Source organism: Emydura macquarii, unplaced genomic scaffold, assembly GCF_026122565.2.
Source record: "Emydura macquarii macquarii isolate MOO-44397 ecotype Brisbane River unplaced genomic scaffold, CSIRO-AGI_Emac_v2 contig_1146, whole genome shotgun sequence".
In the NCBI taxonomy this organism is placed as follows: domain Eukaryota; kingdom Metazoa; phylum Chordata; order Testudines; family Chelidae; genus Emydura; species Emydura macquarii.
Genome location: NW_027131283.1, coordinates 19,194,671 through 19,220,889, shown reverse-complemented (window position 1 = coordinate 19,220,889; position 26,219 = coordinate 19,194,671). Strand labels below are relative to the sequence as shown.

At 43.1% G+C, this 26,219-nt stretch overlaps 1 protein-coding gene across 3 annotated transcripts in view; it reads left to right on the top strand.

Annotated features, from left to right (window-relative positions):
- Positions 1 to 277: 277 nt before the first annotated feature.
- MTCL3 (MTCL family member 3) overlaps positions 278 to 26,219 on the top strand; it is a 48,184-nt gene continuing 22,242 nt past the window's right edge. For all 3 annotated transcript variants that reach the window (XR_010919453.1, XR_010919452.1, XM_067546720.1), the window contains exons 1-3: positions 278 to 616; positions 1,308 to 1,532; positions 5,280 to 5,438. Coding sequence is in view for 1 of the 3 variants with exons in the window: in XM_067546720.1 (XP_067402821.1) it covers positions 419 to 616; positions 1,308 to 1,532; positions 5,280 to 5,438 (582 nt within the window). In the remaining 2 variants the exon portion in view is untranslated. The remainder of the gene's footprint in view (positions 617 to 1,307; positions 1,533 to 5,279; positions 5,439 to 26,219) is intronic.

The window sequence follows — 26,219 nt, the reverse complement described above, 5'->3', positions numbered from 1 at the left end:
GGGCCGGGGCGGCGAGAGGCCGTCGGCGGCCGCGCTGCCGCGGGGAGCTGTCCAGCCCGGGGCTGGTGCTGAAGCGCCGCCGCAGGCGGCGCCGGAGCCGCATCCCCTCGCCACGGAGCCGGCCGGCCCCGGAGCCGGCGAGCCGCCGCCGCCCGCGGGAGGAGAAGGAGGAGGAGGAGGGGCGGGCGAGCGGGAGGGGGCAGCCGCGCTGCAGCCGCCGCCCAGGAACTGGCGGGGGAAAGCGGCGGGGCGGGCTCCGCAGAGGGGAGGCGGGGAGGCGGCCCCGGCCCCTCCATCTTCCTCTGGCGCAGCCAAGGGCCGGGGGGCGGCGGCGGGCGGCGGCTGCTGGCGGGAGGGATGCCTGCAGACTGAGCTCATCCAGTTCCACCTGCGGCGGGGGCTGGCGGCCGCGGCCCAGATGCAAAGCCAAGGCGGCGACGGCGCCGCCGCCGCCCCGATCGAGGCGCCCCTGGCCTCTTCCCCTTGCCCCATGGCGCCGGCCGGGCCCGAGGGGCTGCAGCAGGGCGCTGGGGGCGGCGGGAGCCTGAGCCTGCCGCAGCAAGAGGAGCTGCAGGAGGAGATGGAGAGACTGCGGGAGGAGAACGAGACCCTCAAGGTTAGCGGGGGGCAGGGGCTGGGAGGAGGGACCCCCCCCCGCCTTTATTCCCCTGGGGAAGATGAGGAGGATGGCCCCGCCTCCTCCTCCGGGCAGGTGGGGGTGGAAAGGGGCAAAACTTGGCTGCTCCATCCCCTCTCCCCCCCCGGCAGATGGGGGGCTGGAAAGGGGCCCGGCCCCGTGTTATTCACCGGCGCAGAGGTGGAGGGGGGAGATGGAAAGATCCCTCTGGAGAGATTTGTGAGTTGAGCTGGAAGGGGGCAAGGCCTGTCCTCCACACGGTTCCTGGGGAGTGACGGGGGAGCAGAGGGGACTGGAGCGGGTTAGCCAAGCCCTTCTGCTGCTCCCCAGCTGAGAGTGGGTAGAATGCTGCACAGCAACACAAAGCATCATGGGTCAGCTCATTGCTTATTTCCTATTTATTTTTCTTCTTCTAGGTCACGAGAGGGAGGATTTATAATAATATCAAAATAATACTGGACAAGGGCAATAATGTGCTTTAGTTCACAGTTGCTCTTTTACTGCCCTGGATTTCTCCCATTTGTCTTGCTTTTTAATGGGGATGGAGGGAGAAGACCTGTTTTCCAGCTCCATTTTAGCCACATTTCTGTGTATTTATCTGTATATCTCTGATCATTATTTTCTCAATCCATCTGTTTGTGTTCTCCTCTCCTTCCTGACTGGGTGTCAGAATGAGATAGATGAGTTGAGGACTGAGATGGATGAGATGAGGGACAGTTTCTTCGAGGAGGATGCTTGTCAGCTTCAGGAAATGCGTCATGAACTGGAGAGAGCCAACAAGAATTGCCGGATCCTACAGTACCGGCTCCGCAAGGCCGAGCGCAAGAGGCTCCGCTATGCACAGACTGGGGAGATCGATGGAGAGCTTCTGCGCAGCATGGAGCAGGATCTCAAGGTACAGAAACCCTGGTGTCAGTGTGTGGGTGGGTGGTTGAGGAAGGAGAGAACTGAGTGTTGAGGCAAAATGGTGTTGCCAGATCCTCTCTGACTTAGACATTCTGTTTGAAATAAGCATCTTCTTGACCATGGAGGGAGCACAGGGTATAGGAGGTTAGACTTACCCTCTGGTTCAGGGGCTTTTTTTATGGGCCAGGTCTTGTGCTTCTTGGTCATCTGTTTCAAGCCAATTCTTGTTGAAGTCAGTGGGAGTTTGAGTAATTTGTCTGGGTGATTATAAACTGAGTAAGGTTCATAGGATTTGGTCCTTTTTTAGGGCATTTCAAACAAAACAAAAGAGTTTACACCTATGGGCCAGATTTCGTAACCCAAGTGAATAGTCCCATTGGCTCCAGTGGGACTATTATAATATTTACTCAGGCTTCAGTGAGACTGTTTGTATGAGTAAATTATTCATAGGGTGAAATTGTGCCTCTGCTGAAATCAGTGGAAAAACTCCCATTGACTTCAGTGAGAGCCAGGATTTCAGCCATAGATCTTAAGGCCAGAAGGGACCATTATGATCATGTAATCTGACCTCCTGCATAATACAAGCCATAGAGTTTCACCAAGGGATTCCTGCCTCAAGCCCACAGCTTCTGGCAGAGCTACAGCAAATCTTTCTGAAAGACAACCAATCACTTCAAGTGATGGAGAATCCACTGGATTCCTAGGTAAGTTGTTCCAATAGTTAATTGCCCTCACTGTTAAATATTCATTAGGTCAGATTTGTGCCTTATCTGTAGTCTGTGTTCTTTATTTCTAGTCTGAATTTGTCTAGCTTTAATTTCTATTCAACAGATCTTGTTGTGCCTTTAACTGCTGAATCAAAGACGCCTCTACTTACATCTTAAATTAAATACTTAAATCTTGTCACTGTACTTATCGATTGTGGTTAAATCACCTATTAACCTTCTCTTTAATAAGCTAAATACGTTCTTTAGTCTCTTCTTTAATCACTCACTGTAGGAGCTCAAATCATTCTTGTAGCTTTTTTCTGAATCCCTTTCAGTGTGTCAACATCCTTTTAAAAGTGTGGACACCAGAACTGGACACGATATCCCAATAATGGTCTTGGTGATGCCATATACAATGAAAAAACACCTTATTTCTATTTCAACACAATAATCCAATGCATATATATTCAAGGATCACATTTGCTGTCTTAGTCATCATATTGCACTGCAAGCTTATGTTCAGCTGATTATCCACCATGCCCACTAAGTCCTGTTCTGAGTCACTTCTTTTTAAAATGAAGTTCCTCATCCTATAAAGGTGACTTATACTCTTGTTTCCTAGATATTTGATCTTGTATTTAGCTGTATTAAAATGCATGTAGTTCAAGTGAGCCTAGCTTACCATGTGATCCAGATTGCTCTGTAGAACTGACCTATCTTTATCATTATTTGCAACTCACTAATTTTTGTGTCACCTATAATTTTACCAGCAATTAATTTTATGTTTTCTTCCAGATGATTGATAAAGATATAGAACAGTACTGAGACAAAAACAGATCCCTGTGGTATCCCACTAGAAATGTCCCACTTGGATGATAATTTTTAATCAGAATATCTTGCATGACTATGTCAAAAGCCTTACAGAAGTCTAAATACATTATGTCAATATAGTTACCTTTGTTAACCAAATTGGTAATCTTATAAAAAAATGATATGAAGTGCTATTCAGCCTCAGGGTTGCAAAATCTAGGCCACATACCTGACTTGCTTCCTATGCAAGGCTTGGAGGGAAGGTAACAGATGCTACCTGTAGAATCCCTATGTTGGAGGACTACCAAACTGATCATTTAAGCACAAAAGCGGAGTAAAGAGGCCAGGATCTAGTCCTCTGATTTGATGTGATTTTCTTCCTATCCTGCAGTTTCTTTGCATAGGATCTGCTTGGAATTCAGCAAACATGGCCCCTTCACCTTCAGCATTTGTGGGGCTTGGGGTAGGGATGGGGAGGTTATTGAATGAGGGTATGTCTACACCAGTGTTTCTCAATTAAATTTGGCCACGGAACCCTTTTGAACTCCATAAATAATTGCGGAACCCCCCAAACTCTTAACAGTCTTCAAATGTCGAAATAAGCAAAGGTCAGCATTTCTCAATTCAATTACACTTACACTGGATACCCTCCGCCGGAAAATCCGGGACATCTTCCCTTTTTCGGCAGCGCGGAGAAAAACAGATCGGCGACGGAGAACAGCTGATCTGCGGCGCGGAGAACAGCTGCTCTCAGCGGCGGAGAACAGCTGATCGGCAGCGCCCTAACAGTGTTCCCGCGGAACCCCAATTGAGAAACACTGGTCTACACTGACGGCGGCAAAGTCGCCGCTGTCAGATCGATCTTTCTGGATCGACTGAGCGGTCAGTGAAAACTTGCTTAATCGATCAGGAAGTTGACCTACTAAAACCACCTCCTCAAGTGGCGCAGTGCAGTGAAGACACCGCGCAGAATAGAAGTACTGCAGTCAATGGGAGTTACGCAAGCTACTTTGCGTAGCTTGCATAACTCCCATTGACTGCCACCGAATTTCCAGGTAAGTGTAGACCAGGCCTGAATGCTGCAGCCTGTTGTATCAGTACTTCACACACAATTGTGTTTCCTGTCATGAGAAAGTGAGTCACTAGCTGCAACTGTTTTATGATAGATAAAATTCGTCTAGATTCCTTTTTATACAATATTTTTTTCTTTAGCGTTCTGGGGATGGGTGTGTGTACATGAAATATGATAGAATATTAAAAACGTAACAAATATTGTATTGGCCATAAAAGACAGAACTCTGAGTAATGCAAACACCAAAGAGGGATTAATTGTGTCTTCAATTTTTAAAGTAACAAATCAGATCTTTCAAAATGATTGTATCAAAGTCATAATAGCTATTGTTGTTTACCTAGATATTTGATATATGTGTTATTACTGTTTTTAAAGTGCCATAAAGTTATAATATAATGTTTGGAATGGCAAAATTGTCATTTACATAAGTGAAAAAAAGGATTGGGTCCTGGTACATTTCCTTACACCCTCCTCCTGTGTCCATGCATTTCAAAATTTAAATTCAAAATTCAAAAACCATGAATGCTTGAATGCACTTAAAAAAACATTATAGTGAATTTTGGTGTTAGACACAGATGTCTGGTCACAAAATTTAAAGTGTATCTTATTTTTAAAATTAGTGTAATTAGCAATAATAAGGACCAGATTGTGTTCAACCTTGCATGCCTAAATGGTGGAGGGGGGTAGAGGAAGTGAGGAGCTGCAGTCCCCTCATTTGTGCTTCACGTGGCTGGAGAGAATAGACCTTGCTCTTAGCTGGTGCTTCCATGGGCATTAATTGTCTGATAAGGACATGCCTGGATGGTGAGTGAAGGAGTTGGGTGAACTGGCTATGCAGCATTCGTTCCCTTTCTGGTATATTCTCCAAGGATGATGGAGCTACTGCTCCCTTGGGCACTTCCGGGAGTCCTGAGGAGGAGTATTGGTTTCGGGTCAAATGGAAAGAATCTTTTCATAACTTCATTGGAAGTTGGACTGAGCTCTTAGTAGCTAGAATCCCTCCTGTGGACTCTGGCTTCTGCACATCTTTTTCACACCTCTTCTACCAAAAAAAGTAATAATAAGCTTGATAATTCAAACGGTTCTGCAGAAACACATATTTTCAATGTATTTATTTATTTATTTTTGCAAACACCATTTTATTTAGGTTGCAAAAGATGTCTCAGTAAGACTTCATCATGAGTTAGAAAATGTGGAAGAAAAACGATCTACAACAGAAGATGAAAACGAAAAGCTAAGACAGCAGCTTATAGAAGTTGAGATTACTAAACAGGCTCTACAGAATGAATTGGAAAAAGTGAAAGAGGTTAGTGTTATTTACTGTTGATACTTCAAAAGATAATAACTGTTTTTTTTCCAACCTCAAGTTCTGAAATTATCATTGCTGAAATAACTAATTTTCCATAGACCCAATGCAATTAAATGGGAGTTTTGAGGGTGCACAAAATGCAATAGGAAGCCCTAAAGGTGGCAAATGGTCAGGTATAATAGCTTGATTGTTGAGAAGTTGTAAACAAATTGGAGAAATTAAATGGGCTGTAAATATTATTAAAAACACAAACACAACCAAATTGTTGTCTTGCTTTTCTCTGAAGCCTTGGGATTGTGGAGCCATCATGGCTAAGCAGAGGGGCTCTGAGACATTCTGCCTATGCAAGGCAGATGCATGAGGAATGCTTAGGGGAGTTCTAGTATAAATGTGCTGAATGGTGTCCTGCACACCTGCTTTTGTAAATAGCAGTATGTGCTTCCCCAGCAACTGCTGTCAGATGCTATCAGGCATGCAGAGGAACCAGGTCCTGGTCATGATCCAATCCTAGCTAATCACATTCCCTTCAAGTTTTGAAGTGCTAATGGGTGCACTGGCTGTCCTGTCAGCTTAGTGCTCAATGACATCTTAGGTCTGTATTGTACCTAACTTGTGCACATATGCTAAGGTGAAGAAAATGCTCTCTCTGTCCTCTTCCTCAACCCATACCTTCAAGAGCATCCAGAAGTTTGCCAATAAAATAAGCAGAAAAGTGTTCAACAGCAATCCATAGCACAGCAGATTGAAAGGTAACAAAACAAACATTAACAAGAAAAAGTGTATGGGTCGAAAATGAATATTCCCAACAGATTTAAGAAATAACTCACTTTTTCAGTATATCCATTCAGTAAATGCCACTGGATGCCATTTTAGTGATACTTCCCAGCAGAAAGTCCAGTTTCTAGTCTGGTCTTGTTAGAGACTAAAGAAATGTATTTGAGTTACTAAGAAAGGCAGGTGATTTTCAAAGTTGTAGGGTAAATACTATTAATTTTAGAATTTGTTTTGTTTAATTTAACAGTGTTCTCATGTACACAATACCTATATGTTTTCTTCATAAGTGTTGATACTCTCATTTGTCAATAGAGGATAAATTGGTGTTTATTGCCACACCCCCACATGCTTCCTTCCACTGCTTTTCCAGCTAGTAACTGGTTCATGCCAAGAGCATGAACATCAGAGCCTGCTCCATCTTTCCTGCTTGAGAATCGCTTCCTCTTCTGGTTTCGCTCTGGTCTTCACTGTCACACACCACTGCTCTCAGCTGCCACAACCACCTGCAATATGAGTTTCTGGCACTTCTTTAGTTACCCCTAGTTCTTGTTACTAGACTCAGCCTTGCCTCAAACTGTCCCCAGTTCTGATCCATTCAGATTCCTTGCTTGCTGATCAGGGTACAGCCCTACTTCTGACTCTTTTGCTTCTGCCCAGTGCTGAAGGTTATGCTATGGTTAGCTTCTACCTCACAACCTTCTTCCTCTTGGTCTTTGAATTCAGATCTAGTGTAGTATCAGTTTAATATCTTATATCCTCTTTTAGGGATCTGTATGCTGTACCGGCAGGGGAGTGAACTTGATAATAGGCCTTTGTCATCACTAGTTTCTATGATCTTCTCCTAACTCCTGGATCTATTCTGTATACACTTCTCTCCCACCCCACTGACCCATGGATTTGCTCCTCATATCTTCCACTTCTCCCCGTGTCTGGAGTGTCTATCACTTCCGTTCTCTGCCCTTGTTCCAGCAGGAGGATCCTTGGAACTCTAGGAGGAAGGAAAAACTCGAGCTTGATTAGACATTGGTGCTGTTCCCTTTGGTATTATCTTCAGGAGGCTGGAGCTCACTGATGATTCCTGTTAGCACTGAATGGGGGCACTGGGCCAGAAAGAAGAAATGGGGCAACTTTTGGAGACTGGGCACCAGAAAGGAGGGCCCTGGGTACAGATAATGGTCATGAGAGGCAAAGTCAGATCTTTATACTGAGTTGGAGTATAGAGACTCATTCCAAGCCTGGGGTAAGTGAATATCATCAGGCTAGAGCAGAAGAGTCAGGACAGAGACCTGCACATCAACATCAGGGTGCTGATTCTTGTCCAGTTGGAGCAGGAACCTGGGGTAGAGGATGCTCATGTTGGCTATGATTTCAGCACAAGATAGGGGATATTGAAGAATGGTTGAGGAGAAGCAGCTCATATGGAGCAGAGGGATATTAAAGCAAACTCTAATATTTTGTATGTTGCAAGCCTTTAAGCAGTTGTAAAAGCAATGGAGGGATCTAGGGACAGAGTAATGATTTCCCTTCTTGCAAACTTGAAGTTCAGCATCTCTGAAGAAACTACAGAAGTAATGTTAACATGAAACCACCATTAGAACAACCCAGATAATTCTGAAATATAATAGAATTTACCTACACCAAACCTCTATGTCTGCAGTCTCTCATACATTCAGATGCTGATCTACATTTCATGTTTCTTATCATCATCAGACTGCCACAATGGTGGCTTCCTGTTTGTTTGTGAATTATTTCTCTTTGGAACTCTAGTTCCACAATCTCTTCTCATCCTGAATAGCACTTTCTCATTTGAGTAATACCATCAAAATCAATGGGACTTCTTTTGTGAATAAGATCTACTCAGTGTGAGTAAGAGGTCAGATTCTGATCTCAGTTATTCCATTGTTAATCACTGAATTATTCACTGAAGTCAGTGGAGTTACTCTTGATTTACAACACAGTAACTGTGGTCATAATGTGTCAGTGATTTGAATATCTTTTATATTGCATGTTATCATATTTGCTGGAGAAATGCAAATTCATGTGTTGGAAAAGTAAAGAGCCTCTCTGCTATTTAAAATGCATTGATTTGTAACTTCTGTTGGGAGTTAGCTCTTTTTCTATGACAAACAGTGTGGAGATAAGAGAGATATGCCAAATGATACACAAGACAGCATTGGAGAAAGCAGCAGCAACTCATACTATTTAGCATGCCTCTGCTCACCAAGCAGAGAGTGACCAGAGCCAAACATTTCATAATAAAGATGCCAGACCTTTAAGGCAGCTATTAAAGAAGATGGGTTGGCCATATTACAAGCATGTGGCATTAAAGGTACATTGGTTTGTGCAGAGATTGATCCAGAGATCTTCGCTGGACACTTTTACACACATAGAGATATGCGCACATGCACTTACACATTTAGTATCTGATTCCTCTGTGCATTTGGAGCTGTTGAAAATTAGAGGAACCATGGTATGTTGCCTGATGGGTGGAAATTAATGTTGCTCATGGCAGCAACAGCTTGCAAACAATTTGACATCTGATATTAGGGAGTTGTTTTGGGGGAGCATATGAGAGAACTGTGTTTTCCACTAGCTGCTTCCACCTGCAGCCTGATGTTGTCCTGTTTAATGCACCCTGCAGATGTTTTGCTTAGCAACCTTACCACTGCATATCTCCAGATGGAAGCAGGCCAGTTAAGCTACAGTGCACAGTGCAGGTTTTTCATGTGTGCAGTGGGGCTTCAGCCTTTCTTTGTAGCAAATTAATACTAATTGCTTATATCTGTGCCCCATTATTAATAATTATCATTACTAGTAATATTTATTTTTATTTCAGGGAGTATCTGATGCTAGATATACAGGTTCTGTAATTCATTTGGGTTCTTTAGCATATCTATTAGATATTTTTAACCACTTCAGTTCATCATTAGATATGCAACTTAATAAAATATATATTAGAGGTAGGGCAGTTATCAAAGTCAGCAAATATAATATTATTTAAAACTGACAAAGACAATTAGATGCTAATATAATAGAAATCATATTAATTTAGCCCATAATATTTAGTAATTATATAGTACTTTATATGTTTGACTACATTAATGTATGCAAATATTAACTTATTAATGGAAATAATTATAGATGAAATGGGATTACTCCATTCAAATGTTTGTACTGTACATAGTTCTGGTAATGATGTCTATAGTTGTGGTTTCCTAACAGTTTCCATTATAAGATCCTGTTTTTTCTTGCGTATAATTTTGTCCAACTTTAATGGTCAATGCTGACATTTTTCATGCTAAGTGTCTTCGTCAGGTTGAATGTTGTTGTTGAAAATGTCATGAAAAATGGTTCAGCTGTTTCCAAGAATGAAATTAAGGAAAAATATATTTTTGCCACGTTAAAAAAAAATGTCCTGTGAGTGTTTAATTGACAAGCTCTAGCACCTCCATGCTTTGGAACAGAGACTTGAAGTGTGGCAGAGGGATGTGCCTTTTCCATCCCCTTGAAAATCCACCCAAATTTGGCTAAGTGATAAGCTACTGAAAAATTTCAGCTCTCACGTGCACAATAAAGATTTGTTAGAGTTTGGCAGATTCTCAGATGTTTCCATCCATAGTGAGCATGCTTCAGCCCCTGACAGGTCCTTTGTGTCCACCGGATTGTGTGCACATCATCTCCACAGAGTGACTGAATGTGGTCCAGCCCAGGGCACTAAGGCTGAGCAGAACTTTCCTTGCAACTGTTCCTCTTGGCCTCTGGGGCTACTGTGGCACCAGAGCTGGGGGCAGGAAGTCTGTCTCTCCAGTGCTTTCAGTACCCCCCCTCCTGCTGGCATCTGCGCGGTGTGGAGGAGAAGGAACAGTCTGACTGGAATGCAGAGAGGCGAGGAGCTTGGAAAGGTGGGGACTGAGAGAGGAGCCCAGGGAATGGTGAGGAATATTCAGACAGCAACAGGCTGATCCAATTCTAGTCTCCTTGTCCAGCCAGTTCTAGTCTCCCCTTTGTCGTTCCACATCTGAGTCTCAGTTTTCCCTCCCCCTTCCCCCCAGTCTCTCCCCTGCCACACCCAATCTCCTTGAAAGACAGTATCTGTCTCCCCCTCACAAATCGTTGTTCATAATCTCCTTGACCAGCCAGTCCCAGATCTCCCCTCCTGATTCTTCATCTGATCTACCGCTCTCCTGTCTCCCAGCCCTCAGTTGTTTTCCCCAGTCCCCGTTCCTCTCCGCCCTTATTCTGCTTCCTCCCCATACTGGCTACGAGTCTCCTTCCTTGGGTTCCTCATCCAGTCTCCATCTCCCTGGCTGCTTGTCCCAGTTTCTGTCCTCCTTGCCTCTTTGCACCAGTCCATTTGCTCAGCCAGTCGCAGTTCTACTCTGCACCTGGGGTCTTTGTCAGATTCATCTTCCTTGCCCCCATTTCTTCCTACTGGTCCCTAGTCCCAGACTTCCCCTTTCCACACATCTCCTTGTCTGACCTCAGTGTTCTCTGTCCCCCAACTGGCTCTCAGTCTCCTCTGCTCCCTGTTTATCTCTCTAGCATCCAGTCCCAATCTCCTGGCCCAGTCAATCCGAGCCTCTCCTTCCCTCAGTTCCCAGTCTCCTTGTTTAGCCGGTACCAGTCTCCCCCCATAGCTCCGAGTCAGTCTCCCAACCTCCTCTCTCCCTGGCCCCAGCCCCAGTCTCCTTCCTCAACAAATCCTAATCTCCATCCCGGCTCCCAGTCTTTCTGCCAACTCCCGGTTTCTTTTCCCTCCCTCTGCCTCCAAGTTCCAGTCTTACCAGGCTCCTTTTCCCAGTTTATTCCCTTTCCTCCTCCCTAGTCCAGCTCTTGTTCCCTCTGCATTCAAGTCAGGTGGCTTTCTCCCTCATGTCTGTGTGCCAGCAGGGTCACTGAGAGCACAGGAGGGTCCTGGCTCTCATTTCCAATGCCCAGCCCCACCTGGTTACAGGGAAATTCAGGCTTTATCCCTGTAACTGTGCTGTGGGGATAGCTCATGTGCAGTCTGGACTGCATTAGGAGCTGTGAGGGGATGGTGCATGCTCAGCATACATGGAATCCTCAGAGATTTTAGCTGCTAAACTCTTGAGACCTTTCTACTGAGTTTGTGAGAACAGTAGTTTTTCAGAGGGTTATTATAACTTGGCCAAATGTGGACAGATTTCCACAGGAACAGCTAAAGGCACATTCCTGACACGAAGGCCACTCTCTGCCAAATTTCAAATCCATGCTCCCAAGCGTGGGTGTGCTGGACCTTCTCAAAGAAAAGCTTGCCAGCATGGGCAGAGTGTGAACCCCTTGTTCAGGGAGGCTAGCCCCGCCCAGCCTCTTCTGCTCTCCTCCCACAACAGACGCCCAAGCTCCCTACCACGGCTGGAGAAGCCCCGCCCCTGCCAGCCCAAGTTCCGGCCCTGACCCCAGACCGGCCAGCCGACCCACTTCAGCCCTGGACGGCCCCCAGGCCAGCGGCTGGCCCAAGCACTGAGCAGATCTGGACCTGCCGGGCGGCCCCAGCCCCAGAGTGCCGGCCTGCCGGCCTGCCCCAGTCCCAGACCAGCCAGGTGGCTCCAGCCCCGGGCGGCTCCAGCCCTACTCCCAGACCAGCTAGGCGACCCCAACCCTACTCCCAGACCGGCCAGGTGGCCCCAGCCCCGGGCAGCCCCAGCCCCAGAGCACTGGGCAGCCTGAGTGCAAGCCCCAGCCACCCAAAGTCCCAGGCGCTAGCCGGCCCGCCCGCCCTAGCCCCTGTCCACTTCAGGCGAGAGGCTGAGCAAGGACAGGAAGAGTGGGAAGCAGCAGGAGGAGGTGGGGCCTTGGGTGTTGGAGCAGGAGCAGCATGGGTTGGGCCATGCCTGGCTGTTCACAGAGGCTTAGCCTTCCCTGGCCTATGATACCCGCTGTGGTCATGGTTGCCAGAATTCTTTTATATTGATATTTTTCCTAGCCTCATTCTCAGAAACGGCTAAACCATTTTGACTGAAACTTTCCAAAATAAAATTCAGCCTAAAGCAGACCACACAGCATGGACAATTTCAACATAAATAGTTTAAATTTGGAAAAGATATAAGCAACTGCAAACAAGATCTTAGAATTGGAAGTGTTGAGTAAATCTTATTGACTTCAATTTACAAGGAATGCAAAATGAGGCCTCTGGTGGCCATGCAGTGGCCAGTGTTATTGGTGGAGGGCAGGGCTGATGAGAGGGAGAAAAGAGGAGACATTTGTACAAGGGCCTTATGCTCAGGGCCATCCCCAAAATGTCTGTCACTGGGGTGAAATAGGAGGGGGTCCCCAGCACATAGATTTTTCTTGACAGGCCTGGGTGGAGGTGATGTGGAGAATCTTGTATCCTGCTCTGTGATTACATTCATTTTGTTTTGTTTTAGATCTGTACTTATTACAGTTGTTTTTGGGAATATAGTCAGTTTTTTATAAGATGACCAGTTTATGTGGGAATATGTTCAATTTTGTAAATACTAACTAGTTTAGATCTGGTTCTGCCACCTTTGCTCATACAGAGTAGTATTTTAACACTGCAAGTACTCCCACTGAAATGAACAGGATACATGCATAGTAAGATCCTGTTTACATGAGTAAGGCTGGCAGACTCGAACCAGTAGTTAACTGTTAACTAAATACAATAGACCATGCACCAAACAATAAACACTATGGGCTAAATTATGCCCTTGTTTGGCCTACCTGGATTTTGGGTCTAGGTCTTTTGGGGGAGTGCAGCCTTTGCTCACTAGATGCTTACCATCCTGCAAGCAGGTGGGCAAGGAAGGGGAAAAGAGGGGCAGGGAATGGCTGGGGCTTTGGCCCTGCTTCTCTACTCACTGGCTAGCGTAGTTGGCCAGGCCCAGGTTGGAGGAAGTAAGCTGCAGCCTTTCTGGAGTTATAATAACTTACTTGTTCCTGGCACAAGATGGCAGCAGGGGAAGATTTGTGATTTGCTGAATCACAGTTTCTTCCTGGGTCTGCTCCCGGGACAGAGGGCTCATTCTAGCTTTATAGCAATACATCTACCAATGATATCCCTGCCTAAAGGATTTCAGTTATCAGGGCTCTCAGTTTGACACCTTTCATGAACACTTAATTCACTTAAATAAAAGCATCACAATTAAGATGTTTATTTCCAAAAGGTCTGAAATGAAACAAAACAAATCCAGAATTTATTTAGCAACATATTTCCAAAATACTTCCCAAACCTAATGTTCTGTAACACTGTACATACAGACTGACAGACACCACTGACTTCCATCTGAATCCCAGATGTGCTGTGCTCACATGACTGGACCCCCAAATATTTTTCTTTTAAAAACAATGCTGAATATGGACGTTGTTCAAAGTCTGTGGGTGTGATCCTGACACCCTTAGTCATAGTAAGTAGTACCTTATTCTGTGAGTATTCCCAGTGATTTCACTGGGAGCTAGGTTATCAGAATTTGGCCCCCTGTAGGTGCTTTAAGAAGAGGAAACTGGTGGTGAGAAACAAGGTAATCCGCAAAACAAAATATATTGTAGCTGTTCCCTGGAAGCCTTTTGAAAATGGTGTTAATGAAGTGTCACAGGCAGAAAAAAATGTGTTTGAGAAGTAAATACTAATGTGATGCAAACTGAGTTTATCCAAGTGGAAGTTGAACAGCCTGATGGTATTAAAAATATGGACTCCAGAGCAATTGTAAACTAGTACTAGAATATTTTTTTCAGGTTCCACACATGCCTTCCTACAAGGAGATTTTCATCAGAAAAAAATCTAACAGGACCTTTTCAGGGTGACAGTGCTGCTTCGTGTATCATCATCAAATTGTCCCTAAGTTTACAAGGAATTTATATTAGCAGTTTTGCCTGTTTATCAGAAAATAATACAAATTGGCAAATATAATGAAGATAATATAAGTAGGATAGTTTTAAAACTGAGGGAAATTGTATACTTTAAAAGTAATTCTACTGTCATAGATGATCACCAGAATAAAATTTCCCCAGTGCATTGCCTTATTAAAGGTTGCTAGCTCTTTAAATTTGAAGACACAGTAATGCTGTACTGCCTTGACTTTTTTTCCTTCCTAATGCCAGGATAATGTTGTTCTGTTTTTCTTTCTTTCTTTACTTGATATAGGTAGCCCATGTTTCCATGTGTGGTCTTTATTATTTTATTTTATTATTTATTTTATGATAGTGCAGAGAAGCCTCAACTGAGTTCAGGGCCTCTTTATATTAGAAAACATACAAATGAAAGAGACAATACCTGTCCCAGAGAGCTTACAATCTAAATAGATAAGACAAAGAGTGAAAAAAAGAAGTATTATCCCCATTATTATCCCCATTTTACATGAGGCACAGAGCAAGTAAGTGATTTGCCCAGAGTCACACTTAAAATATGTAGCAGAACAAGGCACTGCGTCCCAATCTAGTGCATTATGCATAAGACCAACCTTCCTTTGAACCACTGTTCTCATCACTAGAGTTCTCACCTCCACCAGAGTCATTGAGTCAGTGTTGAATTATGCTGACCCAACTGAGGTGGCAGAGGAGTAAATCTAATCCATTCCCTTTGTGCAAATTTCCCAAAACTCCATTGCCAAGGATACCCTGCTATGGGGAGGTCCCCAGCAGGAGCAGAGTCAGCAGAACTGGTATACACAGCTACTTATGTGGGTCATGAATAGTTCAGTGATCTTTAATGCAGTTGGTCTCTGAGTCATTGGGGACTTCAACAATTAAGACCAGGGTCTTCGAAATGACCCCAGAAGTTACGTGGGAGCCAATGGAGGATGAGAAGCATTGGTGTCATGTGTCTTCAGTGGTTTTTCCTACTAAAGAGCGGGTCTTCTGTTTTCTGCACAAGTTGGAGTTGTCAAGTTGCCTCTGCCTTGAGGTCCAGGTACTGTGAGTCACAGTAGATAAGTGTGGAGGCAATGAATGCATGCATCTCTGTTGCTAGGGCCTTCTCTTAAAAGAAGGGTATGATTTCCTAGAAATCTGGATGGTTGCCACTTGAATATCCAATAGTGATATCCAGTATTAGTAATGACTCCATTAAGGCCCCGAGACACTGTACTAGTTTAGCAAGTGGAGGAAAATTTATCTAGCTCCTGAAAGTGTATCCCCCTTCCCACCAGCATCACTGTAGTCTTGATTGGCGTCAATTTGAACCAACTACCAGGTGCTAATCTCTCATAGGCATTATGATAGCTTTGTGACAGTGCTGAGCATATCTCCTAAGAAGGAGGTATAGATCTAGATTGGAGTCCTTTTGTTGGGGACCAGTTTTCAAACTTTCACTCCCACTTCCATATTTGGGTACTCAAATTCACATTTAGGTGCCCAAATACATGTTTTAGTCTCCTAGTTGCCCACTTGACTGTTCAAATGAGAAATTTGGTGCCCTCACTTAAGAGCCCAGGTCTGCTAATGAGACTTCCCAATTTAGCTAGTTCTATTCCAGTTGTTGTGTTACCCGTCTCATATTGCATCATCTGTTTTTAGTGACTTTTCTCTGCCTAAGTCTCCTTAAATAATATGACCTGTATTTTTTATCTCATCCCTAATTTTATCGCTGCCATTTTTTTGTCTTATTGATGGATTCAGTTCATTACATCCCTTGTGGCCATTCTCTATGGGATTCTGTAGAACGATCTCAAAGAATGTTTCATTGGCACATTTCTATAGAATTGGTCTAGATCCTCAAAGAAACAACACAGAGAGGGCCAGATCCGCCCCCTTCATGCTGTGGCAATGACACCGAAGGGACAGAAGGCTTCTGTAAGAAGGCAGCCAGGAATTCTCTTGACATAAGGGGGAATCTCTGGGTGTCATACATTATACATGGTTCTCCCCACCCCCAAGCATAGTGGTGTGTTGAGGGCCCGATGGGAGCATAATAGAATTGGAGTCAGAGCTCATTCCCTATAAACTTACCTTGCCTATTTAGACTGTAAACCCTTCACAAAGGGACCATCTTTTTGTCATATATCTGTATAGTGCCTTGCACATTGGGCGTGGGAACTCTAGGCACTACTGCAATATAAATAAATAATATTAGTAATAAATCTCCAGTGATTCTGAGCCAATGGAGCAGGCCCTGAATGGATTTCAGGGCACTCACTGGAGGATTATAGTGCCTGTAAAAAAAGTTTTGGTAATCTGGGAAAGGAAATTCTGTGCCAGTGTAATTTAATTTATTTTTCAAATGTATCAAAAATTGTCCATTAATATGTAGATTTTGTTTTATAGAATGAATACACATTTCAAAATAGACTTTATTTTGCTGAAAATATTTCCAAGGTCATGAAAAATAATAGTTTAAAACTGTTTACCCTTCAACCTGCTGTGCTCAACCCCTCCCTCATTGTCCCCAGCACCTTGAAGAAAAGCCTGGGAAAATATATTTGCAACCTGCTGTTGAAGGTCAGAAAACTCAAACTCTGTCAGATCAAAGGAGGAGTTGTCATGGCTTTCATGTTATTTATTGTACCCATGGCCACTGCTATCTTTAGGACTTCTTTCTTATGGCCTCAAGTTTAACGCTTCAGTGACCACACATTGCTAGGCCAGATTCTCCAATGTCACTAAAAAGCATATAATGGGACAGAACAAGGGGTAATAAACAAGGTGCTCAGATCCCAAGTAAGATGCCTTGAAGCTCCCTTTGTTTTGCACATGGAATTTGCCAGTGCATTTTCCAAGTAGCCACACTGGGGATGGGGGTGTCAAAGCTACCAGCATTCTTAGTCACACTCATGCAAAGCAACACAACTGTAGGTTGCTTGCCAGTGTCCCATGTTGGAAAATAGGATGTACTATTATAGAGGTAAGCTTTGTCTTGCATTTCAGCAGTATCCAGCTAATAGTGCTAGGAATAAGAAGCATATTGCAATACAGATGTGTGCTTTGAGGCATATCATGGTCCTTTTGGGAGTCTGTCTGGGCAGTTTCAAGTGCAAAATCAGATGAAAGAAATTGGCAAGACCTCATCAGTAATGCAAATGAGCAGCATGCAACTAATCCCAGTTCTGACCATTACTATATAAAGGAATTACTATATTAACTGCATAGCAGATCAACAGCACTCTCATTTATAACTTCCTCATAATGATCCTTAAGATAGGTAACCTCCACTAGTAAGTTATACAATACTTACAAAATTAGATAAGCTGATTGAACCAAACATAGCTGTATATGTTTCTTCTAAACCAGCTACCGCCAAATGACATAGAATACTAGTGACATATGGTGGAATGTGCTAATCTAGCAAGGGTCTCCACTTTTATGATGCCAGTTTGAGTCTTTGGCTAGTGCAGAAATCTTAGTTCTTTCTTTTGTAGCTGCTGAAAAAAATCTCACTTTGAAAGATGAGTTAACCCAGGTAATAGGTTCTGTTGCACACAACTGATAATGTAATTTGAAGTCATTTCCAATGCTCAATAAAAACAAGAATTTGTGAAGTCTGATAAAGATATTGGTTGTATTTTAGTATTGGGGCTCTCCAGTTGGGATGTACTCTGTGGTCCACTATGTCAATGACTCATTTTGCACCTGTTAGGGTGCAAACCTCCTCTGTTCTGGAGGGGGAGCAGGTTATATCTGTTAGACAGAGATACTGCAAAGGTCATTGTGGACACATTATCCAAGCCAACCTTCATCACAGTCAATATGCAGAGGAGGGTAGAAGTTGGTACCATCCTACCAATATGGCATTTTTCCTGATGCACTGAGCTTGTTGTAAAGTGGACTGCAACCACAGTAACTGTGTTTTGTGTAAAGTCGCTGTTTATGTGTAAATGTGCTAGGAATTAAAAATCAGCTCAAGCAAATATCTTACATGTAGCCTGTGACCTTTCTTTCTTTCTTTCTTTCTTTCTTTCTTTCTTTCTTTCTTTCTTTTCATGAGGTGCAAGAGAGAATGGACAATACATATGTTGATGGTGAATATTTCATGCAAAACAGCTTCTCCAGTTTGGCTGTAGTGTAATAGTGCATATAAGTAATTATACAGAATTATGCATACACCTCTGTAGTGATTCTACATTCATTACTAGCATCATATCTATACCTTCTAAGCAATTTGCCAATTCATTTCTGATTTTATTCGTGAATTGTACTTGTGATACCGACATACACGAAACAGGCCACCTTTCTTCTTTTAGGGCATTGTGATTGAGTAAATGCAGTTAAATTATGTATCTGTAGTGTATATCATTGAAAATTACATAGAGTCACGGGGGGTATTTCTACACAGCAAAGAAAAACCCACGGCTGCTCCATGCCAGCCGACTTGGGCTCGCAGGGCTTGGGCTGTGGGGTTGTTTCATCGCTGTGTAGACTTCCAGGCTCAAGCTGGAGTCTAGGACCCTGTGGGGTGGGAGGGTCCCAGAGCCTAGACTCCAGCCCAAGCCTGGAAGTCTATACAGTGTGAAACAACCCTGCAGCCCAAGCCCCGTGAGCCCGAGTTGGCTGGTGTGGACCAACCGTGGATTTTTCTTTGCTATGTAGGAATATCATGGGAAGTGCAGCACAAGTGTGGTGTATGTTACACTTTCACTATGCTCAGTGGTTGTTCAGACCTCTCCACTGAATTCAGTAGACTCAATACTTGTTGGGGGTATGAGGCTGCAGGCAGAATGTTTGAAGTTTGTTCATTGCCAGCTGGAGGTTTGTTTTCCACTTATCACGGTATTCATTGCATCAATAGCTTGAAAGCTCTGACATTTTTAGTGTCTTAGAAAATCTAGTCCTTGTAAGGTTGTGTAATGAGAATGCCAAACACTGCATCCATTGTTATGAAGTAACAAAGTAAGTTTAGCCTATTGGACCAATTTTTAAAAAAAATAAGTATTTCTGTGGAGATGCTTTGACGTATTACAGTACGTGAAAAATTTCCCACCAGTCGTGATGGTAGCACATGTTGAGGTATGTTTGAGAAGTCTGTGGATAACCCTTCCATTTTGCCTTATCTGATCATAATTGTATCATTGTATTAATGAATGTAGTTATTTCAACATTAAACCCTGTTAGGATGATAAGTACATGTTATGGATCCAGTTGTCTGCTTGTTTAGGTCACAGATGAGTGCTTCCACTTAGAAGATATTTGCTGTGCACCTGCTCCCATCACTGTTGTCTGTTACAGGGACAGTTTTGCATACATATAGCATGTGATTGATGATGACCATGATGGCAGCCTAATTACCAGGAGCGTATGGTGTTACAGGCTTCACTAAACCTTTTTAATTTTAACAGGTACTAACCGTTTGGATTTCCAGTGAAGTGATTTATTAGAGACTGTACACAAGTGGCAAGGTTCTAGGATCTGTTTTCAATGGAAACATTGCCATGATGGCATGCAGACACAGATGTACCAAAAGGTTTCTTTTTCCATTTGGAGCAGGGGCTTGTTGTTTTTAATCTGTATTGTTAACTATTGGTATTACAGTAGTGCTCACAAGCTCCAGTCAGGACTGGAGCCCCATACATATAGTAAGAGATAGTGGGCTAAATCCACAAAAGACTTAGGTGTTGCAACACTCAGCATAGCAGCACCTGACTTTTAGGTGCCTTACCACCAAGTTGAATTCCCAGCCTTGATTTTGGTGCTGAGGATCTCTATACAATTCATGGGGAGAGATAGGTGCTGAAGAATGGGACTCACAAAAGCCAGCAAGTTGAGCAGGAAGCCACCTAAGCTCTGCCCCTCTCAGTGAGTTAGGTGCCTATCTTTGCTAGGGTTGTACAGCCGTGAACCAGCTCCTGGAGTTAGGCATGCACTGCTGTTTCTTACAAGAAATGGCTTAGCCACCTAACTCCACACGAAATGGGTGTAGAGGTCTTCTTTATAACCTTTTGCCATGTGGTAAGGGTGTTCACCTGGGAAGTGAGAAGTCTTGCTTCAATTCCTCCCTCTATCTGATGTGGAGCAGGGATTTGAACTTGGGTTTCCCACCTCTCATCTGAGTTCCCTAGCGAATGGGTATAGATGCATTCTCACTCTCTCTTTGACCCAATGCATATTTAATTATTAATTCACAGTGGAGTAGGTTCAACAGTAGAGATGGAGGGATATCCACACCAAAATATCTCATAGTCCATTGTTTAGCGCACTCCTTTGAGAGGTGGGAAACTCAAGTCCAGTGATATGGCATACAAAAACCATTCATCAGAGCAATGGGGAAAATGTTTTCTTGCTGGTTGACCACTAATGGGTTTCCTTATAAGTGCACCATCTTCAGTGAGAAGTAGTAGCTGTATGGTGACCACACTAGGAGAGAAGTGAGCAGTGATAGCTCATATTTTTTGTGCTAAGGTCTTTCTCTGGTTGTCTTGGTACATCTGCTGTCTTCTAGGCTGGCTGTTGCATATCTCTTTTATGTAGAAGGAGGAATTATGTGCTTTGCAACAGGATGCACATGCATGTGCACTTGCAGTGACCTCTCATTTGTATTCTGCTCAGAATACTTAGGAATATTGTCTGCATGCTGTGGTGCAGTCTTCATTGTGGTGGAGTAAGCAAAGTTGCACCAACACGAGCTGGTTCTCAGCATGTGGTGAGTATTCAAACCTGGTCTATTAATATTTTTTTTGAAAAACTGAGCATACAAAAAAAGAATTTATCAAAAACAGCCTGGAGAAAGGGTTATATGTCATGCCTTCTCTCAGTCCTGACCACCCCTTGCTGCAAACAACTCCAATATGGAACTTCTTCAACCCAACAAGAAAAATAACATGACTCCACATGACGGTTGATGATGGAATGTATTTTCAATCATCAGCCTGGAGAGGATCCATTCAGTTTCTAATACCCGTTCATTTGATTTTTTTAATAGGTGATAGTAAAGTGAATATTTCAATTCTTGTATCTCTTTGGGGTCAGATCCTTGGGCCTGGCAAGAAGTGTTCAGGAAGGGTGCAAAGGTGACTTTAAACCAACTTTGCATTTCCCTGAACTTGAGGCAACCCTGTGCCAGGCAGGTCAGTAAGTGCAAGTTAGAGCAGTCTACAGACCAGCATGGTACACAGTGACACCAGTATCGAGGTAGTGCAGAGGTGGCTTAAAGCCAGCTGTCACTTGATCATGACACCTGTGCTGGCTGAAGATGGGGGTGGGGTAAAGTGGGAGCTGTAAAGGCAGCCTGTGCCACCCATGGATCCCCTATGCTACGGTGGTTCCTCATGTGGCTGACATCGGCTGCTGTGCCTTGGCAGAGTGGTGCAGTTTTCCCTCTATGTCATTTAGACTTGCCCTGAATAGGGTTACTCAAGATGCTTGTAGAAACGCCAGCAGCCAGTCTAGCATTCTCACTGTTGCTAACTCTGGTGGAGTTCCCTAAAATCCTCAGTGTAGAAACTGTTTTGTAGACCATATCTCTCAATCATTTCCCCATCAGATATATAACTTGTTTCATTAGGTGTTCCAGGGATATTCTTAATCAGTTTTCACTGTAAATCTGTCTGACAAACACATTTAAAAAATCAAATTATACTAAATTGATCTCCATATTAAATCAACTATTTATGTAGTTTGCCATCTTTTTTATCATAATTGTTAAATATAATGGTAGATTTTCTTTAATGATGTTAGTTTTGCGTAACATTCCTTGCCTACATTTTGTCTAAAGTACACTTGAAAAATCTTGAGGGACATGTTGAAAAAAAAGCTCAACTGGTTTAATATTTTCATAAGCAATAAACATATTGTTAATCCACTATAAACAATAATATTTGTTGTTTTAGGGTACCTATTTTGTTCTTGCTAAAGGAATCCACAAAAATATTGAGTACAGTTTTCAAGTTATTGAGGAAAAAAATACTTGAGTGCAAAAATTACACTTCAGGCCAATAATGTTCGAAACCAGCTCTGAAATACTGTTAGATCTGTTGCTGCAGTTGAGAAGCAGTTGGGGGTGATATTTGGATACTGCTGCATTGCATCTTATGGTGATGTAATCCAACCAAAGGAAAAGAATTGAGGCAAGTAGAGAAATATATCGTAAAGGAGTTCATGCGCATAATTATTGTGGACAGATAGATTTTGCACGTGAAAATTCTGCATATGGAAGTGGCAGAATCTATAATTTATGTTGTCAGGTGTTAGTGCACCAAAAGTGCATACTTAGGGTATATGCATACAATCATATATGTGCAAAATGGAGGTCAGAGTCTGAAAATCAGGTTCCAAGAGTCTCCATTTGTTGTTGTTTTTTTTATTTGCCTTGCTCTTAAATTTATTTTTCCTTTTTCTGTTTTGTCCTTCTGTATTTTCTCTCACTTCTTTCAGTCCTAGCCCATTTCCTCTTTTACCCAAAACACTTTCTCTGCTTCCAGGTCTTAAATCACCACTTTCTCTCTGTCACCTTGAGGTGCCTTTCACATGCTCTTCCTCTCCTTCCATTTGGGGTCCAAAGAAAGATGAATCAGATTCCATGGGGAGGGAGGACATTTTAGTTTGTGCAATGTTTTTTATTCAGTCTCTAATTATTTTGTTATAAATTCAATTTGCATTAATTAAAATATCTGTTAGCAGAAGTAGATAATTTCACACATTGAAAATAGGATCAATAGTTTTTAAAGTATGAAATATGGAGGATCTGGAGATAGAATGATGGCAAATATGTCTAGACATTATAAATTTGTATCTATCCCATTGAAAAAACCTGCTGAAGAACTTATTATTCATGAGCTGCAGGATATAGTGTTTGATAGTCAATAGGTGACATTCTCTGTTCAGTGTCAGTATTTGGTCAGTGTTCTGACATGCTGTTAAGGAGCACTGTATTTTTGAAGAGGTCAGCTTTGGATCACTCGATGATTGCCTGTTCTGTTCATTTTCTCTGAAGCACCTGGCACTGGTCACTGTTGGATGACAGGATACTGGGCTAAATGGACCATTGGTCTGACCCAGTGTGGTCATTCTTATGTTCAGAAGAGACATAAAATTGAGGGATAAATATCAGGGAGGGAGAGGAATTATTTAAGTTCAGCACCAATGTGGACACAGGAACTAATGGATATAAACTGGCCACCAGGAAGTTTAGACTTGAAATTAGATGCAGGTTTCTAACCATCAGAGGAGTGAAGATCTGAAACATCCTTCCAAGGGGAGCAGTGGGGGCAAAAAACCTAGCTGGGTTCAAAACTGAGCTTGATAAATTTATGGAGGGGATGGTATGATGGGCAGCCTTGTTTGGCAATTGACTGATCTTTGACTATGGTGGTAGACATGCCAATGGCCTGTGAAGGGATGTTAGATAGGGTGGGTTCTGAGTTATTACAGAGAATTCTTTCTTGGGTGTCTGGCTGATGAGTCTTGCCCACATGCTCAAGGTTTAAATGATTGCCATATTTGGGTTTGGGAAGGAACTTTCCCCCAGGGCAGATTGGCAAAGGCTCTGGGGGCTTTTCGCCTTCCTCTGTAGCATGGGGCATGGCTCACTTGCTGGTGGATTCTATGAACCTTAAAGTCTTTAAACCATGATTTGAGGTGGGGGAGGTCTAGATTGGATATTAAGAATAAGTTTTTCAGTAGGAGGAGGATGAAGCACTGGAATGGGTTACCTAGGGAGGTGGTGGAATCTCCATCTTTAGAGGTTTTTAAGCTGTGGCTTGACAAAGCCCTGGCTGGGATGATTTAACTGAGGTTAGTCCTGCTTTGAGCAGGGGGTTGGACTAGATGACCTCCTGAGGTCCCTTCCAACTCTAATATTCTATGATTCTATGATGAGGACTTTAATAACTCAATCATAGGTTAGAGGTTTATTACAGGAGTGGGTGGGTGAAGTTCTGTGGCCTGCATTGTGCAGGAGGTCAGACTAGATGATCTTATTGGTCCCTTCTGACCTTAGAGTCTATGAGTCCTGTGGTCATTAAATGTCCCATGGTACTTTTCACAAAAGAATGGATGTTAATCCCAGTGTCCCACCCAAGTTCCAATTGGGCACAATCTATCTACCCAAATCACTCCTCCAATTTTAATTGTATATGTGGTATTCTTTGTTGCTTTCTGCTATAAAAGTATGAAGTGTTGCTGTGTGCTGTTAAACTGCTACTTCATTTCAGTAGAGGATGATATGAGCTATGGGTATAGTTATAATTTGAGAAGAGCAGAATGAAAGGCAATATATAAATGCAAGTTATTTTTGTTAATATCAAAAATTACTTTAATGTTTGTTAAAAATTTGAGGTGAGAGCAAACATATTTATGTTTAGCTCTTCTCAAACCTGGAAAAATTGGATGAGGGTTTTTTTTTGGCCAGTTTTGTTTGTTGTGAGAATTTTTTCATACAGCCCTTGTCTTTAACTAGGAGCTGGAGGGCCCAGTGGAGAAGTTGGAGCTCAGCACTTCAGAACCTCTGTATATCTGGAGAGGTGATGAGCTCTGGGAGATGGAAAAAAGGAAATTTGATGATGAAGAAGAACTATATTTTTACTACCCCTAGTATTTTATCAATGGGCAGCATTGACAATGATCTGTTGTGTGAAGGTTTGCAGTACTAAAGCAATCTGTTTGCTTGTGGGGATTAATTACAAGGTTCCTTTCCTTTTGTGAAACTTAATATGAAACTGAACCTCTCAAGGTCCAGTTCCTTATCCATCCTTGAATCCATCAATCTGAACATCTCCTTCGTGTTTCTGCAAGAGAGGGTTCCAAAGTGTAATGCCAAGTCTTAGCATATCCAAGCGCCACTCTGAATTTTGGCCCTATATCCTGATCTGAACTTCATGACTCGGGCCTGATTCTGTAATGGCTCAAACTGGACTCCTGAACCTGAACACCCTTGGACTTGTCTCTAGTTGCTTCTGGCATTTTCATGTCATTTTATTTAGTTTTGCTACACTGCACTGTGTGAATCTTATTTGTTATGAGGACTGCTATCAGAGGGTGGTGAATGAATGGGATCTGTAGGTAGAGTCATGCACAGAGTTGCTGTGTACAACATACTGATCCATTGTTTCCTGATGCATGAGGTTTATGTGGTTCAGACTTCAAACTGAATAAAGGTAGCTTTGCTTTTAGATAGTGTCTGGATTATCTCCCCACTGCCGCAGGGAAGTGCACATTTCTCTTCTTTCTGCTACTGAGGCCTTTTGTGCCAGAGAGGGGAATGTCTTCAGAGGGAGGGAAAGCATGTTAGTACCACTTCCCTGCCTTTGGGGAGAATGGTCAGGGTGGGATAGGTTTAAGTACTACCTGGGGTTGCATAGAAGCCAGGAGAAGCTGCAACAGGAATGTTCTGATTTGGCACATCCCCTCAATGCCTTTCCCAGCTGGTGCCCTCCACTTGCCAGGCTGTATTTGCCCTTGATGAGAGTGGGGTGGTTGCAGCTGTTTTTCACTACCGCCATTTCCTTACTAATGGACTTTCCATCACTGGTAGCCATAAGCCCCACTCTGTGCCTGTGGAAACCTTGTGGATATGTCAGCTGGGTTTGAACCTAGGACCTTCAGCACAAGCATCTACTGCTTGAGCTGAGAGACTGAGCCCCCTAACTGGCAGCTGTAGCAAACTCATTAACGTGTTATGTAAACCAGCCACAAGAAGGGAATGAGGACCTTACTGTGCTCCACAGATACACACTTTCCTTCTTTCCGCTCCCTATTCTACATTTCAGAAACAAGCAAAATAACCCATTATATTAGAGTTGACCCGTTTTGTGATTTACAAGTTAAATACATCCAGGAATGAGCTTTATGAAGGCATTTACACAATGTTAATTATAGTGGTTTTAAGTAGGGTTGGTGGAATACTGCAAAAATAATGTTTGTAGACACCTATTCAAATTCAGAACATCTGGCATGCTCACGTTCACATCCATCTTAGTTTGTTGTTTATATGCAATCACATGAACACATTTTTGTTCACATAACATGTTTAGGGAGTAGCTATTTTATATGAATACTCCTATTTATATGCAAACCAGGGCACCTATTCACAAACAAGAGTGTTCACTACTTATTGGGCTGGATCCATAGCTCAGGACCATGTGCGTGTGGGTGACCAAGATGAAC